Source organism: Somniosus microcephalus, chromosome 10 (assembly GCF_052327205.1).
Source record: "Somniosus microcephalus isolate GS21.2 chromosome 10, FLI_Smic_1.0, whole genome shotgun sequence".
Lineage (NCBI taxonomy): Eukaryota > Metazoa > Chordata > Chondrichthyes > Squaliformes > Somniosidae > Somniosus > Somniosus microcephalus.
The window spans coordinates 122291250-122311921 of record NC_140996.1 but is presented as its reverse complement, the minus strand read 5'-3'; the positions used below and the strand labels follow the sequence as shown (position 1 = coordinate 122311921).

General features: G+C 48.6%; 1 protein-coding gene across 1 annotated transcript in view; it reads left to right on the top strand.

Annotated features, from left to right (window-relative positions):
• Positions 1-312: 312 nt before the first annotated feature.
• The window catches only part of panx1a (pannexin 1a), a 68231-nt gene continuing 47871 nt past the window's right edge, over positions 313-20672 (top strand). Inside the window, exon 1 of the mRNA XM_085998779.1 lies at positions 313-826. Coding sequence (XP_085854905.1) covers positions 646-826 — 181 coding nt within the window. The 5' untranslated portion in view covers positions 313-645. The remainder of the gene's footprint in view (positions 827-20672) is intronic.

Below are 20672 nucleotides of genomic sequence, written 5' to 3'. Positions count from 1 at the left end.
CACCTGACATGCCCCCAGCCCGCCCCATGACAAAATCCAGCCCAAAGAGTAGAACCTTAATATACTAAACGTCGTAATAAATACGACACTGTATGTATTAAATTTGCACTCATATTGTAGGACCTCTTGATTGAATTGCAGCCTTGTACATCATGATTCAGTGTGGACCACCCCTTACATTATGAAAGACCCTTTATTTGCAATGTTACGGTGCAACACTGTACCATATTCCTTTCTGTGACAGACTGTGGCTGAGATCTCCACCTCCTCCTAGTGGGGACCAGTTAAAAAGATCTGACAGCTCGGAGAGATCCGGAAGTGCAGCTCATAGAAACACAAGCCAAGCCGGCACACGTGAAAGTGAAAGCCCGGGCGGGATAAGGGAGAAAACCTCCGTTTTGGGCCATTCGTGCAACACAATGGGCGGCGGCAGCAGCGATAAGTAGCTTAAGTAAACCTGCCCTCTGCACAGTCAGGGCCACACCCGTTATCTGTACAGGAAAACAAAGCCTGTTTCTTTCTGTCCTGACCTTTGTACAGTCTGAATTATGGGAATGAGTTTCTTTCTTTAGCTGGAAAAACTTGACCCTTATTTATTTAGTATTGTTTCTCTCGGAAATCGCAGGCAGTAAGTTATTGGAGGCGATGGCCATAACGCACGCTGCGGCGGAGTATGTCTTCTCCGACTTTCTGCTGAAGGAGCCGACGGAGTCCAGACACAAAGGAGTGAGGCTGGAGCTGGCCGTGGACAAGATAGTGACTCTGGTGTCGGCCGGCCTGCCTCTGCTCCTCATCTCTCTGGCCTTTGCACAAGAAATCTCAGTCGGTAAGGGAGACACTTTTTGTTTTCTGGCGTCACATCATTTCGTGTGCGACAAGCGACACGTTACTCGTGTGTCCACACCGGGCTGTGCACTTGTCCAGACACTTCCAAAACAACAACATTGGATTTTCCACAGCGGTGACCCGGGTGGTTTGCTTCTCTCCTGTTTAAAAGGCACCTTAAGACGGCTGCTCTTGTGGATAATCCTCGATGGTGACTAGCCAGCAGGTTGGATGTGGAGAGGCGCGCAGGGCGGTACCGAGGGCGCGACACCGTTTCGGGCAAAATGTTCACTAACCGCAGCTGTGGGAGCAGATACTTGTTGCAAAGCAGCTTTAGTCTGAGGCACGGAGCCCGCCCGGGAGGAAGGGTCGAGGGAGCAGCCGGGGGGGGGAAGCTTCCCTTGGCCACCGAACCTGCTTTCGGAAGAGACGCGCACCGAGCCAACACAAAGCAGAGCCCAGCTCCGCTGCTGGCGGGTTCACTTTAGGCCTGTTTTAAAATTGAGGGGGAAAAGAAGTAAGCGCGAAAATATTTTTTGCGTGTTTTCCATTGTTGTTCAAATGAACTGAAACGCAATCGCGCTTATTTGTTTTTTTGTGCCCCTGTTTGCAAAATGAGCACAAATGCGGGAGGTCAGGCGCTGCTGGTTGGTTTGGACAAGGAGAGGTCAGTGGGCAGGGTCCCGCTCTCGGCACCTCACCTCCATGGCTGCACAAAGTTGGTTTATCTGCAAAGTCCAGTCAGTGGCCGTTGAAGTTTAGAATAACCGAGTCAAGGAGTCCTTGCTGCTGCTGTTTCGATTTATTCAATGGTGGCGCTTTTTAAAAAAAAATTAACTGGTTGTATATGTCATTATTGACGGGGAGATACAAGTGAGGCTTGCGTTTTGTAGCTGAGAGTTATGGTAACTAAGTAGACAGATAGTCATCTCGTTTTTAAACATAAATCTGACACTGTTGTCAGTGCTCATTAAATAGTGTGATTCAATATTTGCCTGTCAAATTGTATAATTTGGTGGAGTCTTTCATCCACCATTGCCTGTCATGACATGCCTATTTGGATACTGAAATACAGTAAAGTCAGGCGTTTAATATACATTATTATTAGTGTAACACATTGCTGCAGTTCTATTAGAAAAATGTAATATATTGATTGATTTTGCCATTTATTATGTCATCATATGAACCTCTGTGTTACTGTCTTAGCATGCATTGCAGACTGTTATCCTTTTAAATATGTTTCTGTTTACCTTACCAATTCAGTTGCATGATTTCAGAAAATTAACTTCAGTATAATTGAGCATGGGTTTTTGACCTGTTAGGTGCTTAAATTAGTTTCATGTTCCCTTAAATGGAAATTGCAGATTTTCATATCTATTGTAGAAATCATAGATTTGTAACGCATAGCCACACTCAAGCGCAACAAAATGGTGAAAAAGTGGGATCAGCCCTTAAAAAAAAAAAAAAAGTGAGTCACCAAAACTCAGTTGAGGTTGAAATTGTTCTGGTTGTTAAATAACTGTGTGGTTACAAACACTACAGTAATGTGCAGAGAAAGCATTAATAAAGTAGAGGGCTGCCTGGGACCGCAGAGGGCATAACCTCAACCATTGGATCATAGAATGTTACAGCACAGAAGGAAGCAATTTGGCCTATTGCACCTCTGTCGGCTCCCTGAAAGAGAGATCCACTTAGTCCTAATCTCCCCTTTCCTGTACCCTTTTAGGTTTTTTCTTTTAAAAAATATTTATCCAGTTAATCTGCCTTGTAGATTCGGATTCCACAGGAAGATTATCACTAATCTGTGTCAACGGGTTGAAAAAAAACTTGCAGGCTCAGTCTGACATCAGCATTGAATTAGCAGTGGCAATGAAGGTCACCACTGACCTCCTATTTTGGCATTTCAGACACCCACAAGAGTAAGCAAGTTTTCCAAATACTGGTCCATTGAAGGAGTAACTAAAGCCCTACATACCAACACAATCCGATACACTTCAGGTACGCTCCACATCAGCAGCAGCATCAACAGGAACAGTTTTACCTAAATGCTGAATGATCCTGTCTCATTCTTATTAAATTATTAATTGTTTGTATCTATAGACCAGTGCTTGCTTCAAGTAGTGGTGTTGACATATGGTGCTTTCGTGCATATTGCTGGTGTGAGGTTGTGCCTTCACTGGTTAATTGAGGCTCTGCTAAGATTAGGTGAATCCGAGATGTAACCTGTCTTCTAACCCCCAAATGTTATATGGCCCTATGCCAACAATCTTCTTATGGCTTCATCGCAGAGTGTAATGGCTCTCCGATCTGTCGTAGAAGGACAGTTTAAATATAAGAACAGTAAATACTAAGACAGTCAATTGGCTGCTGTAACTTCCCATCTATAGCATATTCTCTGTTGTATCATGGTGAATGCAGTAAAATTAGCATTACCACTGATAGCTTTACTTGTACTATATATGCCTGCCATTCTGTATTTAGGCTTTGATCTTTGGCACCTGGAACTCCCTTTTATGCATATTTATGATTTGTACTTTGGCTTCACAATTCCCATTAAAGGAAAGGACTTGCATTTATATTGTGCCTTTCACAACCTCCGAACAGCCCAAAGCACTTTACAGCCAATGAAGTACCTTTTGATGTGTAGTTGCTGTTGTAATGTAGGGAAAATTTAAAATGCAGCTGTGACATTAACCTTCATTAGTTCCTTTTTAATGCTTTTCTTCAGGTCACGAGCTTCTTGTGCACTTTCTGCTACATTTATTTAGCTGTGCAACACCCCATTTACCCTTTCCATGGTGTTGGCCCCCTCCTTATTAGGTTAGCATTTGCAATAAGTCATCTCACCACTTTGGCTTTCCTTGAATAAGCCTCATTGGAGAACCATGATATTCTGTACTTTTGTTGTTCAATTCATAAGCAAAATTGTATACTCCACAGTTACATTTTTCCACAGCTGCATTTACAATTCTGGCATCTGTATACAGTACTATTTAAGTGGTTTCTTAGTTGTTTACCAACTCTTAAAGCATAATTATTGGCAGTGCTTAGTTAATTGGCACTATTGAATCAAACTACTGTTAATCTCTTCTGATGAGTTTGTTACCAGGTCGGGGGGTGGAGGGGAGGGCAGCCCAGCCTCTGACCTGGTAACATGAATTTCATGAATTTTTCAACAAATGAGCAATATCATCACTGGTGAGTTTTTGAGATCTATCTATTGAGGGTATGCCAATGACCAGCAGCAGATTTTCTTTTCTTTCTTCTCCCTCACAGCAGAATCCAGAAGCAAAGTGGCTATTGATTAAAAATGCATCAGCTAGTGTTAATCGCCACAATTAATGATAGAAAAAATGTTTGTTTTATTCTGCTTTAACCAATGTCTGGAAAAAGTACTTTCATTGTGAAACACCTAATCTCACCAGGGAATAAATTTTCATCTTCAGTGCTCCCGGAGCAGAGCTTTGTGTGCTGGAAGAGCATATAGGAATTCGGGCATGTACCCCTACAATTTTCCATCCATTAGACGTGTGGAGGTGCTTGTCCACATTTCCGACATGCACTCCCAGCGCGTGAAACTCTACACCAGAGCACTGAAGATAAAAGTTTATACCTAAAAAAGAACTTTACATCAGGGACTACACAAAACATTTATTTCCAAGCTGCCCTTAACTAATGATTTTAAAATATAAACAGGGCTAATTGTCTAACCACAGCACAGCATCTGAAGGAATAAATTATAGTGTGCGCACCATGGTCATTTTGCCAGCACAACTCCACTCGCGTGATTCCACAATGTCAACTTATTGCAATAATTTGTATATGCACCCTATACACATTGATTCAAGTGGCAAAAACGCACTTCATGCGTGGGAGGAATATCTGGTGAGCCAGCAGGTCTTAAAGGGTTGATTGAGTTGGTGCCCTGCCTATGTTGCAGGTTGGCTGCCTGTCTCAAAAAATAGCAAATGGCAAAGCTTGGCAATTGTTATAAAGGATGGAAAATTCCATGGGACTTGCTGACTTCTTTTAATGTGGTCCACGATGGGAGTGCAAATTCATAAAATATTCCCTAATATGTCACTTTTTAGTGTCAATCTGATGATGTTTTATACCTTCAGCCTTCTTGTCCTGCTTTATTAACCTTTCATCCATATCATGTGGAACTGCTTTTGACTTTCCTGCAGCTGCTAGACAATTTGCATATCAAAGGAATGTACTACACCAAGTTAGTAGTTCCAATTTCCTCATGATTGCTTCACATTAAATTTAATGTGAACTATTTACATAAATTTGTACTCCCTTCTATCTCTATATTTTATATCCCATTTATATTGCAGATCTACTTCTGATGGAAATGGTTCTGCACTATGACTGGATTAATATACCCTGTTTACAATGAGGCAGATTTGGAGCACTAGCTGCAACCTTTTTTAAAAACTTCATTTTGCATAAGATCTTGCAAATACTATATTGCAGTACTGCCTATGAAGCTAGGGCTATAATATAAATAGTGTATTCGGCTGCTTCATTTTAAACTTCTCTGTTTATATGCTTTGCACCCATTTACACAATTTGAACATTACTATATTACAACTAATCCACTATCCGAACAGTGTTCTTGCCACATTGGCACCAATTCAATTCCATATTATGAATGTGATATGTGTAGGGTTCTCAAAATTTCCACATTCCCCAAAAGCTATGGATAAAGGGACCCTGCATGGACAAGTTGCTAAAAAAAGGGGTACCCAAAATGGCTTCTGCAACCTTGTGACCAAAAGTACAGGATTTTAAAAGCAAGGCCCTGCAAATAGGCAGGCACCTTTTTCAATAGCCTGAAATAAAACTTAAAATGCATGAATCTGTGAAGAGACTTTGTGGAGCCAGACAGCTAAAGCAAACACCGAATATGCATTTCATTCACCTTGAAACAGATCATGTTAGAATGTGCCTAAATCGAGGCCATTAGGTTTCTGCATATTTAATCGGTAACGGCTCACAGAAGCCATCAAGTCAGGATACCCGATTTAAGTTTCATAAATAACAAACAGCCAGGACATTGAAACCATTCCAGAAGTTGTTAAAGTAAATGGTTGTAATCATTTTAAATGAGCCCGCCAAAAGTTAGACAAAGGACTGACCTGATTTGGCACGCAGATAAGGAATGAAGAATCGGGTATAATTGTAGGCCCATCAGTAGTGATCGGTAGCGTAGCGCTCTTGCTCTGGCCGCTTATTGTTTGGCTTTCGGCGTGTTGCCTCTCGTTCTCGTGGCGGGCTCTCTTCTCGCTCCCCGCGCCGCTCAACACCAAGGACGCCCATTACTACACCGAGGGCCCAACGCGGGAGGAGAACGAGACCAGAGTTCAAAACCACACAGGCCACAAACGGGCAGACGAGACGAGACTAAGAATACAGTAAACCGATAAAGGCAGAGAAGGGCAGCGGAAAGACGCGTTGGGGAACAAACGCCTAGTTATAAGCTGGCGTTTCATGCATGGACAGTAAAACCCCAATTTAAGAATATGCTGGTGTTCGAAGAATGGGTAGGAAAATCATTAAACGGTAAAGACCGACCCCCGACCACAGCAATACCGTCGGCGACTGCCCGAAGGAGAAGAAGGCCCATCGCGACGAAGTACTCGACGAAGACGTTAACGGAGAAAAAGGGAGGGTGCCTCGCATAAACAACTTCAGCGCCGCGCCCTGTGACCACGTGGTGATGAGAAACCCCAAAGGACAGAGAGTGAACCTCAAAAACCCCACCATCTAAAGCAACAGGTTTCGAATTGGTGAGCATGAATTCCTGGCCCCTCATAACTTAATCTAGTTAGGTATAGGGGGTGGGATAAGGTTAAGGGGATTTTTAATGTATTTGTTTCCCTCAATGTGCCGTGTGTTCCCCATTCCCATGTAAGTGTATTAATTGTTTATGCCTGTAACTATACCAGTAATTCTCAGTAGTATTGTGTTTTATTCAGCCTTTTAATAAAATTTGGTTTTCTTGCACCAAACCACTGGTCTACTCGATTTTCTGTATTGCCGGCTGTACCTAAGTCCGATATCTAGAACCCAGGGGCTGTGGAGCGATTCGAACCGCTCAGACAGTCAAGGGCAGAGCTGACTGGGCACACGCCACACACCAAACCCCCTACAGAAATGGCGACCGCGGCAGGACTCTGGCAACGGGTGCGATACAGTAGACAATGGTTCGGATGAGCAAACCATGATGGAGGAAAGGATTTCTGATTGTGTTTAGCAAGGTGAATATCACAAAGTGGATCACCACTCTGTTAAAGGCTGGGCATCCGCTAGATGCAGCAGCTAAGTGGACAGAAGGGAAGGAGCACAAGAAATCCCTAGAGAAGGCAGTCTGGCTGATGTGCTTTAAAAAGCAGGTCCAGCTTCTGGACAGGCTCGTTGCAGCACAGGCAGCCGAGTGAAAGGAGTCAGCCCTGGACATCCAGGACAAAGCTCTAGCAGGGGAGAAGTTATTGGTGGCATTGCAGGCCCTGAATCAGGAAAGGGTACATTTAATGGGAGAACGTAAGACCAGGTTGAAATACCTACAGTGCCAAGTCACCAAAGCCAAGGGTAATGAGTTGAGGTTGCGGGAAAAGAACGCCCACCTAGCAAGATGAGTAAGGGAACAGGAGGAGAAAGTGAAAGAGGTAAAGGCAGCTTACAAGTTAGTGAGCGAACAGGGGTTTGAAGATGCAGATCATGGCCCCTGCAAGGAACAGAGAAAATCTGAGCCTGGCCCTGAGGAAGGCAAAAGGCATGGTGTGCCTCATAAGCCCGAAGGCAGGCCAGGCGGATTTTATAGGGAATGAAGGGAGAACGATTCAAACATCACTGGTAGTGCCCAGGGACGATCCGGTTGAAGAATAGGAGGTCTCACGACCGCCACCCGTAGCGCCAGGTTTCAGCGAGGTCTGGCAGCAAGGGGGGGTGGAGTCAGGGGTGGGAGCGGAGGTGGAACAACCCCCCCGCCAGAGGCCAGAGCTGGGACTGATGTGCCCGGCTCGGCATCGGAGGTTCGGCCCACCCGTCAATGGCAACATAGAAACATAGAAGATAGGAGTAGGCCCTTCGCGCCTGCTCCGCCATTCAATGAGATCATGGCTGATCATCCAAATTCAGTACCCTGTCCCTGCCTTCTCCCCATATCCCTTGATCCCTTTAGCCTTAAGAAATATATCCAACTCTTTCTTGAATATATTTAATGAACTGGCCTCCACCGCCCTCTGTGGCAGAGAATTCCACAGGTTCACCACTCTCTGGGTGAAGAAATTCCTCCTCATCTCAGTCCTAAATGGCTTACCCCTTATCCTTAGACTAAGACCCCTGGTTCTGGACTCCCCAGCCATCAGAAACATCCTTCCTGCATCTAGTCTGTCCAGGCCTGACAGAATTTTATAGGTTTTGATGAGATCCCCTCTCAATCTTCTAAACTCCAGTGAGTATAAGCCCAATCGACCCAATCTCTCTTCATACGTCATTCCTGCCATCCCAGGTAGCAGCCTGGTGAATCTTTGCTGCACTCCCTCCATGGCCAGAACGTCCTTCCTCAGGTAAGCAACCAAAACTGCACACAATACTCAAGATGTGGTCTCACCAAGGCCCTATACAACTGTAGCAAGACATCCTTGTTCCTGTACTCGAACCCTCTTGCTACGAAGGCCAACATACCATTTGCCTTCTTAACCGCCTGCTGCACCTGCATGCTTACCTTCAGCGACTGGTGCACAAGAACACCCAGGTGTCTTTGCACTTCCCCTTCTCCCAATCTATTGCCATTCAAATAATCTGCTTTCCTGTTTTTGCCTCCAAAGTGGATAACCTCACATTTATCCACATTATAGTGCATTTGCCATGTTTCTGCCCAATCACCCAACCTGTCCAAATCGTACTGGAGTTTCACGACATCCTCCTCACAGCTTGCCCTCCCACCCAGCTTTGTGTCGTCTGCAAATTTGGAGATATTACATCCAATTCCCTCGTCCGACGAGGGACCCCATCAAAACCAGTTCGTATTACCCAATAGCACCCAACAGCTTAGGGCTATGGTGAGCCATATCCCAAAGCTCTCTGAAAAAGGGGACCCATCGATCCACTTCAGGGAAGTAGAGCAGGCAGCCAGCGTCAATGACTGCGATGGTGCTGAGCAGGCCAAAATGCTGCTATTCTCCCTGGAAAGTAGGCTCCTCCAATCCCTCTCTGACGAGTGTAAGAAGGGGCAGTGCAGGTATGACGAGCTCAGGGATGAGGTTCTGGAGGCCATGGGGATGAATGAGGGAAGTCTTTTCTCCGGTGTGGAGAAGACCGTCCAGCTCACGGGAAACCCCGCACGCTTTCGCGGACAGGTTATGGCTGGTTTATAGGAGCGCCTGTCCTGGGGCACCTAACTGGGCGTTCCTGAACCAGGGTCAGCTGGCCTATTGGCTCTGTTGCCTGGTGGCAAACAGCTTGCCACAGGTCCGGGCCAAGGCGGAAGTCTGGTTTGACCCCAAGAATCCCCAGACCACCGAACTTAAGGTGATCAGACAGTTGACCCTAGCCTATAAGAACAGTAGGGGGACCGATGCACACCCACCTAAGGGGAAGGTGCCTGAGGTAAAACCCGGACAGGGTAGGAAGGAGTGGCATCAGGAAGGGAATAACCCCCCCCCCCCACCCCCCCCCCCCCCCCCCCCCCCCCCCCAACACTAAGATGAATTGCTACGGGTGTGGGAAGGATGGCCACTGGCGGAAGGAGTGCCAAAAACCCTTGGAAAGACAACAAGGGAAAGAATTCCACAGCCCCAGCCCAAAAGGCAGAGGCAGGAATCCCTCCTGCTGCGGTCGAGTCATTTTTGGACACCATGAGATCCTTATTGACTGGCCACGGGAGAGTAGCAGCTGCTACCGGTGCTCTGGCCCCATCCAACCCACAGCCATGACTAATGCCAGCGCAGCCTGTTTACCTGTGTTCCCTGCGGTGCGATGAAAGGAAAAGACCCATCGCGGAGGTGGAAAAGGTGAAGGGGACCTATATGTTGGACATGGGGGCATCATGCACCGTGGTCCATTCAGCTAACCCCACCACCTCACCTCTATCTAACTGGGTCCCATACAGTCTGTCGGGATTCACAGGCAAAGAACAGGCTGGCTCGTTTTCCATCCCGCTCGCCATTCGGTTAGGACCACTCTGCTCCACTTGGAGCAATGTCCTGATGAAATGGGAAGTGGAGGGTGGAAGAGGGGTCCTGGGAGCCGATTTTATTGTAAGCCACGGGATCCTGGTAGATTTAAGAAATCATTGCCTCTGGGGGGCAAGTACAGGAAAGGACGGCGAGGTAGTAGTGATCCCAGGGAAAGAAGGGAAGGGGACCCTGTGCACCATGAAGCCCAAAGAGGGTTATAACCTCGAGCTCATGGTCAGTAACACCCCAAAAGAGTTCCAGGCATTTGTGCAGGCCCACCTAGCCACATTTGCCACGCACAAACACTACTGCGGGAGGGTCAACGGGTTTGAGGTCAGCGTAGACGGGGACCCCATGGCCCGACCACAGAAACAGTATAACTTCCCCCAGGGAAGCGGAGCCAGACATGGAAGCAGCCATGTCCTCCTTAGTGCAGCAGGGAGTCTCGATACCGATAGCCACCCATGTAAACTCTCCACTGTGACCGGTTAGAAAGCCGGACAATTCCTGGAGGGCCACGGTGGACTATTGGGTGCTCAACAGCAACATCCCAGCCTGTGCACCCACGGTAGCAGCAGTTGCCGACCTGATAGGAAGTATTCCAGCATCCGCGACCACGTTCACGGTGCTGGATATTTCCAATGGGTTTTGGTCCATCCCTTTTAAGGAGGGAGGATCAGTACAAGTTTGCCTTTACGTTTAAAGGGCAACAGTACACATTGAACTGTTTGCCCCAGGGCTTCCACAACAACCCCAGCATCTTCCACCAGTGCATGGCGAACAGCTTAAAGGGTTTCAGCCAGCCCAGACGGTTGGTGCAGTATGTGGATGACCTCCTTTTCACCGATTCGAGAGAAGAGCATGGCCCACTACTGGCCGAACTGCTGGAGCTGCTCAGGCAGGAGGGTTTTAAAGTAAACCCAAAGAAAGCGCAGATCGGCCAGCAGGAGGTGAAATTCCTGGGCCTGACCGTATGCGCTTGGGAAAGGGCCATAGTTAAGGCTAGGAGGGAGGCGGTACAGGAGTTACCCGTCCCCAACACAGCTATGGGTGTGAGGTCATTTTTAGGGCTAACCGGGTACTGCAGAGACTTCATTGAAGACTGGGCTGTGAAAAGATTGCTGATCTTCACAGGCACCTCTCCCATCACCCTCCTCACCCATCACACACCCACCCAGATGCTTCGGGATGGGAGGATCAAGGATGGAAAGGTGAGCATTGCCCGCTGGACCCTGCTCTTCTCACAGATGGACCTTAAAGTGCAGGGTCTCTGCGAGCCAAAGCTCGCAGCCAGCCTGGTATATCCTGGAACAGCCCACTGGTGTTCCATAGAAGGGGTTTGGAAAGTGAACATTGGTTTGCGGGCCGGGATACATCCCACGGGCCGCGAGATCTACGTAGACGGCTCCAGCACGGTATCTGCTGGCGAGCGACTCACGGGGTGTGGAGTTTATGACCCAGCGGCAAACATTGCCCTGGCAATTAAGCTCCCCAGCACCATGAGCGCCCAGCAGACTGAACTGTCCGCGGTAGTGTACGTCGTTGCACACCCCGAAATCTTCCCCACCCCATACACTATTTGCTCGGACAGCATGTGTACGTGCAATTCGTGTACGGAGTACCTGGCCATCTGGTCCCAGCGCGGATACACCTCCGCCGACTGGAGACCCCTCACAGTAAAACCCCTGCTGGAGAAAATCCTAGCGGCAGTGGGGGAGGAAGAGGAAGTCTTCATTCACAAGGTGAAGGCCCATTCCTCTACAGAACCCTGTAGTCAGGCTAACCAGCAGGCTGACGTGCTGGCTAAGGAGGGTGCCCGCACAGGCACTTTCTGGGACCCATATGGGTCCAGACCCATAGCAGCAGTCAGAGGTAGGGACGGGACACAGGTGAGTGCAGGGGTAGCTTTAGCCCCAGACCTTTAAGACGGTCCAAGCCCAAGACTCCGTCCTTAAGGCAGTCCTCAGCGCAGTGATTGAGGGAAAAGGAGTAGAGGGCCCGTACGGCGCAGCAGCCCTCTCCGTAAAAGAAGGCATGCTGTTCAGGGGGGAACAGTGGGTTGTGCCGCAACAGCACCGGAGGGAATTCCTTCAACTGGCCCATGAGGGTCCAGGAGCGGGGCATCCCGGGCCTGAGACCACCTGGCAGCGGGTGGAACAGGCGGGATGGTGGCCGGGACTCGGAAGATGTCCGCAAGTTCTGCGCCGGCTGTCTGGTGTGTGCTGCCAATAACCCTGACCCCCATAAAAGGAAGGTACCCATGGGACGCATCAGGAGGGTAGAGGGACCATGGCAGTCGATACAGGTCGACTACATCAGGCCCCTACCCACCGCCCAGGGAGACTATAAGTACTGCCTAGTCCTAGTGGATGTGTTCACCAAATGGGTCGAAGCCTTCCCCTGCAAAACGGCCACAGCTCTGGGTACGGCCAGGATCCTGGTCCGGGAAGTGTTGTCGCGATAGGGGCTATCGCAGTATGCGGAGTCCGACCAAGGGAGTCACTTTACCGGGCAGGTAATGCAGAATACCCTTATGCTGCTAGGCATCGAGGGGAAGTGGCACGATGCCCACAACCCACAGTCATCAGGGATTGTGGAGAGGATGAATAGGACCTTAAGAGAGGTTAAGGAAGGAGACAGTGGACTACCCTCAAATGGGCAGAGGTCCTACCGCTGGTCCTCATGGGGATCCGGGCCAGCCAGTCGAAAAGCACGGGGTACTCCCTGTGGTGTATGTAACCTGTTCCACCTTAAGAGAACTACCTTAAGAGATGTACTACTTTCTCTTGGCTGCTGTATACTGTAATACCGGTGGTGACCACACCGGTATATAAGTGTTGTGTAGGGATTTGCTGGGCAGTTCAGCCCTGACCTCCGAATAGTAAAGACCTGTTAGTTATTCTTGTGGTCTGTGTCCAGTGATTTATAATAAGTCTGTGTGTCCCAGTTAAGCTTAACAGTGGCGACGAGTCCGATCTTACCCTGCGGCAGTTTTACATCCAAGGCAGCTTCGTCCTCAGAACGGGCGTCGAGAAGAGGCATCCGCCCTCATCATCCTGCTGAGCACCATCGCACGGGAGGCATCGAGAACCCGGGTTAAAAAGAAAAATTCTGACCACGAAGCCCTCCATCAGTGACAGGCAGTGATCATCCCTTCTACCACGGTGGTGGGTAAGCCGATCAGCGACACGAGCAGAAAGTCGGCCGCGTTGACTGTGGAGTGGGGGAGGGAAAACGGAGGAAAAAGGGCGGAGAACTCGACCACGGCCGGTAAAAAGGGCCGGGCTGCAATCGAGGCCGAGAGGCGCAGCGACTGGGGCAGCTTAAGGCACGAGAGCCGTGGAGAACTCAAACGCAGCCGGTGTAAAGGACCGGGCTGCGAGGCAAAGCAGCGTCGGGGAATTGAGAACCGCTGGGGAGGCGAGAACGGCAGCAGCACGGCAATCGCCATTGCAGCCAGCGGGGGAAGAAGGCAAACGCGGGAATCTGCCATTGTAGTCGGCGGGGGAAGAAGACGAGCGCGGGAAAGACCGCCAAGCGCGGGAAGCCGCCATTTTAGTAGGTGGGGGAAGAAGACAAGCGCGGGAAGCCGCCATTTTGAGAAAAAGAAAAATTTAAAAAACTTGCAAGGATGCCTAAACATGGGAACATCATTAATACCTTTGATAGCGATATCGAAGATTGGACCACGTATGTAGAACGCATGGAAGTTTATTGTAAAGCAAATAAGGTACCAGATGATGAGAAAGCACTAACCTTATTAAGCTCAATGGGTGCGAAGACATACGGGCTATTGAAGCACCTTCTATCACCAAATAAACCGGCGGATCAGACTTTCGCGAATATTGTTACTGCCCTGAAAAATCATTTAAACCCCACGCCGCTGAGGATAGCGGAACGATTTAAATTTTACAGAAGAACGCAGCTGAAAGACGAAAGCAACGCTGAATTTTTAATTGAACTGCGTAAGCTATCAAAGCACTGTCAGTTTGGAACAGGACTAGCAGATGCGCTGAGAGATAAATTTGTGTGTGGATTGTTAAAAGAAGGAACACAAAAGCGACTGCTTGAGGAGAATGATCTTACGCTTGATAAAGCTGTCACTATTGCAGCATCGCACGAAGCCGCAGCGAGAGGCACGGCAGAAATGCAGCTACGGTCACCGGAACTCAGCACCAATCAAATGGTCTTGGGTACAGTAAAATGTTATCGTTGTGGAAAGACAACGTACGATCAGAACCAGTGCTGGTTCAAAAGTCAGGAATGCAGAAAATGTGGCAGGCTTGGTCACATAGCTAAAGTATGCCGGTCAGGAAAGAAGACCAGCAACAAAAAGTCACCGCAGGAAAAGTACAGAAAGGTACACAAGGTGACAGAGAACAGTGCGAACGAACAGAAGTCAGATTCAGACTCCAGCAGTAATGAACTGGGTAGTCTAAGAGTACACAATGTTGGTAAGGAAGCAGACCTCCAAACAATTTGGGTCACACTTCAGATAGCAGGAGTCCAAGTGAAGATGGAATTGGACACTGGATCGGCATTGACGGTCATGAATAAGCAAGATTACAAAAGGTTATTCCCACATATTCCCCTACGGGATACGGAGATTGTATTGAAAACATACACGGGGCAAAGAGTATACCCCATCGGGAAGACAGAGGTAAAGGTCGTCCACAAGGGCAAAGAAAGCCGAGGAATGGACTTGTATGTGCTACCTGAGGGAGGTCCACCACTACTGGGACGGGAGTGGATTAGGAAAATAAATATGGACTGGCATTCCTTAAAAGCACTAACGGTAGATTCTGGTAAAAAAGATGTCAAACCTAAACGATTGTCCAGAATATTGAACAATGCTAAAGAGGTGTTCCAACAGGGACTGGGAACACTGAGAGGAATTACGGCAAACATCAAGGTTGAAGAACATGCAAACCCGAAATTTTTCAAAGCATCTTATGCGATACGACCTGCTGTGGAAGCTGAGCTGGAAGGGCTAGAACGTTCAGGAGTACTGTCTAAAGTAGACTGGAGTGAGTGGGCCACGCCCATTGTCCCCGTCATGAAGCGTTCATCGAGCAACAAGCCGGGGGAACCGGGGAAGGTTCGCATCTGTGGAGATTTCAAGATCACTGTTAATCCGGTGCTTCACACGGTGCAGTATCCGCTTCCGCGGATTGAGGATATCTTCGCTTCGTTGTCTGGCGGGAAACACTTCACCAAGATAGACCTGGCGCAGGCGTACTTACAGATGGAAGCTGAGGAAGAGTCACGCCAGTATCTCACGATCAACACGCATAGAGGCTTGTACCGGTATAATAGACTGGTTTTTGGAGTGGCATCGGCTCCAGCAATTTGGCAGAGGGCCATGGAGCAGGTATTACAGGGAATTCCAGGCACACAATGTTACCTGGACGATATTCTGATTACAGGAGATGATGACGAGGAACACCTTGCAAATTTGGAACTGGTGCTCACCAGATTGAAAGAATATGGACTTCGAGTTAATCGCCAGAAATGTGAGTTCTTTCAGAAGCAGATCTCGTACTGTGATCATGTCATTGACCAGGAGGGGCTTCATAAGTCTCCTGACAAGATCGAAGCTGTTGTGAAGGCTCCCGCTCCGGATAATGTATCCCAGTTGAGGTCATTCCTAGGGTTGATTAACTATTACCATAAGTTTCTGCCAAATTTATCCATGGTGCTGCACCCGCTGAACGCTCTTTTGCAGAAGGGAGTATCATGGAAGTGGAGTGAGGACTGTAAGAGGGCCTTTCGCAAAAGCAAGGCATTGATCACCTCAGGAAGTGTTGGCTCACTTCAACCCAACGCTGCCTATTCGTTTGGCTTGTGATGCTTCTCCATATGGTATTGGGGCAGTACTCTCTCAAGTTGCCAAATGGCCTGGAAAGGCCAGTCGCGTTCGCATCCAGATCATTGACCTCCGCTGAGCGCAACTATGCTCAGATAGATAGGGAGGCTCTCAGCCTTGTGTGGGGAGTAAAGAAGTTTAATCATTACCTGCAGGGCCAAAAGTTTATGCTTCTGACAGACCACCAGCCGTTGGTATCCATTTTTAACCCTAAGAAGGGTGTTTTGGTGATGACAGCACAGAGACTCCAGAGATGGTCCCTTTTCCTAGGGGCACATCAATATCAGATCGAATTCAAAGGTACAAAGCAGCATGGTAATGCTGATGGGCTGTCGCGCCTGCCACTACCTACAGAGGAGGAGGCACCGACGGTTGACCCTGTTGAGTTATTTCACTCGACCATCATTGAATGTTTACCAGTCACCAATGCAAGTATTGAAAGAGAAACCAGGAATGACCCGACACTGTCCCGGGTCTACGAAGTGACAGTGAAGGGATGGCCAGCACATGGTGATCCACTGTTACCGGCATTCTCAGCAAGACGAGAACAGCTGTCCGTCTGTCAAGGAACATTGATGTATGGAACAAGGGTGATTATTCCTCCTAAAGTTAAGGGAGAGAGTTCTAAAGGAACTGCATGAAGGTCATCTGGGGGGAGTCAAGATGAAAAGCCTTGCTAGGGCTTGTGTGGTGGCCGGGTATCGACCAACAGATAGCGGATCTGACGAAAAGCTGCTCAGGGTGCCAAAAAGTGCAAAATGCACCTCCGATTGCACCGCTGCATCCATGGGCATGGCCTTCCACCCCATGGCAACGTGTACATATTGACTTTGCTGGTCCATTCATGGACTCCATGTTTTTAATTGCGGTGGACGCACATTCTAAATGGCCAGAAGTGATTAAGATGACTACCACTACCTCGGAAAAGACGATCGCGGTGCTAAGAACGATATTTGCAAGAAATGGATTGCCAGAACAAAAATGTTCAGACAACGGACCGCAGTTCGTGTCAGAAGAATTCCAGAAATTCATGAAGAATGGGGTGAAACATTATACCTCTGCCCCATATCATCCGGCTACAAACGGGTTGGCCGAGAGATTTGTACAAACGTTCAAAAAAGCAATAAAGGCCATGAGCGAAGATCAGATCCCACTACAACACAAGGTGGACAAATTCCTACTGGCATATCGAAACGCCACTCATGCAGTGACAAACCAAAGTCCTGCCATGATGTTCTATAACAGGAGGTTGCGGTCCAGGTTGGACTTGTTAAAACCAAATGTGCGGAGGGAAGTTGAAAACAAACAGTTCCAGCATATAAATAACAAGACCACTCGGAGTTTCGAAATAGGACAACCAGTGTTAGCCCGGGATTATAAAAACGAGAAATGGCAATCTGGAACAATTCGGGCCAGACAAGGACCCTTGATGTACACGGTAGATATTGGTGAAAATGTAATACGGCGTCATGCTGACCAACTGGTAGAATCGCGAACAAGGGTCGAACCCAGGGTTACGGCAGAGACAACCGTGGAAGAAGTTGGTGAACCTGAAGCATCTACCTCAGAAGTGAATGTACCTGATGATGATGTCCAATCCATAAGAGACCAACTAGATGAGTCAACCCAGCAACGAGAATCGGAGACCCCTGAAAGGCGTTATCCAACTCTAATCAGGAGGCCTCCTCAGAGACTGAATCTTTGAACTGTTTTGCATGAAGTTGTGTGTGTATATAAATATATATATATATATATATATATATATATACAATGTTAAATGGGAACATAACTGTTAAGCTAAAAAGGGAGGATTGTGGTGTATGTAACCTGTTCCACCTTGAAGGTAGTTCTCTTAAGAGATGTGCTACTTTCTCTTGGCTGCTGTATACTGTAATACCGGTGGTGACCCCACCGGTATATAAGTATTGTGTAGGGATCTGCTGGGCAGTTCAGCCCTGACCTCCGAATAGTAAAGACCTGTTAAAGTTATTCTTGTGGTCTGTGTCCAGTGATTTATAATAAGCTTAACTGGGACACACAGACTTAACACTCCCCGCATGAGCTGATGACTGGCAGGGTTATGCGGACCCCCACCCATGTACTAGCCCCGGTGCTCACCGAAGGTCAGCTCCGAGGTAAACTGGGACCGGTTCGCCCAAAACCTCTTCGAGCACCTTAAGCAGGTCCACAGGCAGGCGGCTGGGAACATGGGAAAGCATCATTGGAGTAACCGATTGCTGCTAGAACCCCGAAAATACCACGAGTGGGAGGTAGGAGACCAGGTCATGGTGAGGAACTATGCTCGGGTAGGAAGTTTAGAACCGCTATACATGGGGCCCTACAGCATTGTAGACAAGGCAAGCCCCATGGTATACGCCATTAAGATGCCTCATCACCAATTGGTTCCATATTAATCAGTGTAAACTGTTTAAACCCGAGACGAGAAAGCAGCCAGTTGTGGTAAGGTCTGAGGATAGAGATCCTCTGCAGTGGGAACAAGTTCACAGACTGCACAGGCAGGCACTGTGGCTTGTTAAGGGGAGGGGCCATCCCGCCCACCGATTGGGACACTCCCCCACTCTTCTGGGATCCAGAGGAGGAGGGACCCGAGGGCAAAAACCCTGCCCTTGACCCAGATTTAGAGGAGGAGGGACCCGAGGGCGAAGACCCTGCCCTGGACCCAAGTTTGGGACCTGGGGGCGGAGATCCCAGCCTGCTGCAACAGGCTTGCGAAGAGTTACCTGCCCCTAGCCCAAGTTCGGGAGAGGTAAAGCCTGAGGAAGAAGATCCCCAGCCAGCGGCAGTGGTAAGCCCACAGACTGCACCGGAGGGGACAGCGGTTCGGGTTAAAGGCCCACCAGCCAAGAAAACCCCATCCGCCAAAGTCCCTAGAAGGTCCCCACGGATGCCCCAGCCAAGGAAACCATGGTCACCGGCTCCTCATTTGAAAGGGACAGCCTCCCGAGTTAGGGGTAAGTCCAAGGACAGAGGTCCCCAGCCAGCAGCCACAGGCTGGAAGGGACCAAAAGTGCAGGACAGTGCGGTCACGCCGAAGGGAGCGGTGTGCTGCAGCCCAAACAGGGATTAGGCTGGCCGCCTGGAGACGGGCGGCGGATGTATATAGTTTAGGTAAATTAAGTTTCGTTTTTTTAAAGTTTGGTTGTTTAGTGTAAGTTTAAACAAGGTGATTGTGGTGTATGTAACCTGTTCCACCTTAAGAGAACTTAAGCCTGTTCCACCTTAAGAGATGTACTACTTTCTCTGGCTGCTGTATACGTAATACTGGTGGTGACCACCGGTATATAAGTACCGTGTAGTGATATTGCTGTTAGTATAGCCCTGACCTCCAAGTAGTAAAGACCTGTTGAAACGTTATTCTTGTAGTCTGTGTCAGTAATTAATCTTACATACAACTAGAACGCACAGACTTAACAGTGGTGACGAGTCCGATTCTTACCCTGCGGCAGTTTATATCCACGGCGGCTTCGTCCACAGAACGGGCGTCGAAGAGAGGCATCCACCCTCATCACCCTGCTGGAAGACACGTCGCACGGCAGGCATCGAGAACCCGGAGTGCAGAAGATATCCTGAACTCGAAGCCTCCATCAGCGGCAGTCAGCTATCTTCCTTCTACCTCGGTGGTGGGTAAGCCGGTCAGCGACGCGAGCAGAAAGTCGGCTGCGTTGGCTGTACAGACGGGGAGGGAAGATGGAGGAATAAGGGCGGTGAGATCGATCGCGACCGGAGATAAGGGCCGGGCCGCATTCGGGCCAAAAAGGCGCAGCGTCTGGGGCGACTGAAGGCGCGAGAGCCGCGGTGAAGGCGAACGCAGCCGGTGCTAATAACCGGGCTGCAAGAAGGGCTGCGAGGCGCGACATCGGGGAAGCGCGAATGCCCGAGGGAGCCGCGGTGAAGCGGAGACAGCGTCGGGGGAGTTACTAACCGCTGGGAAAGGGGAGCAGCAGCGGCACGCCAAACGCCATTGCAGCCAGCGGGTGAAGAAGGCGAGCGCGGAAAAGACCGCCAAGCGCGGGAAACCGCCATTTTGTAGGCGGAGGACGAAGACAAGAGCGGGAAGCCGCCATCTTGGAAAAAGGGAAATCACTAAAAAAAATTGCAACGATGCCTAAACATGGGAACATTAATACCTTTGATAGCGACATCGAAGATTGGGCCACGTATGTAGAACACATACAAAATTATTGTAAAGCAAATAAAATCCCAGATGATGATGAGAAAGCACTAACTTTATTAAACTTAATGGGTGCGAAGACATACGGGCAATTGAAACACCTTTTATCACCAGATGAACCGGCGGAGAAGACGTTCGAGGAGATTGTTACTGTCCTGAGAAATCATCTAAACCCCACGCCGCTGATGCTAGCGGAACGATTTAAATTTTACAGCAGAAAGCAGCTGAAAGATGAAAGCAATGCTGAATATTTAATGGAATTGCGTAAGCTAGCAAAGTACTGTCAGTTTGGAACGGGACTAACAGATGCGCTAAGAGAAATTTGTGTGGATTATTAAAAGAAGATACACAAAAGCGACTGCTCGAGGAGAATGAGCTGACGCTTGAGAAAGCGGTCACTATGGCAGCATCACACGAAGCCGCAGCGAGAGGCACGGCAGTAATGCAGCTACGGTCACCGGAACTCCGTACAAATCAATTGGTTTTGAGTACTGTAAAATGTTATCGTTGTGGAAAGACAACGCACGATCAGAACCAGTGTTGGTTTAAAAACCAAGAATGCAGAATGTGTGGCAGGCTTGGCCACATAGCTAAAGTATGC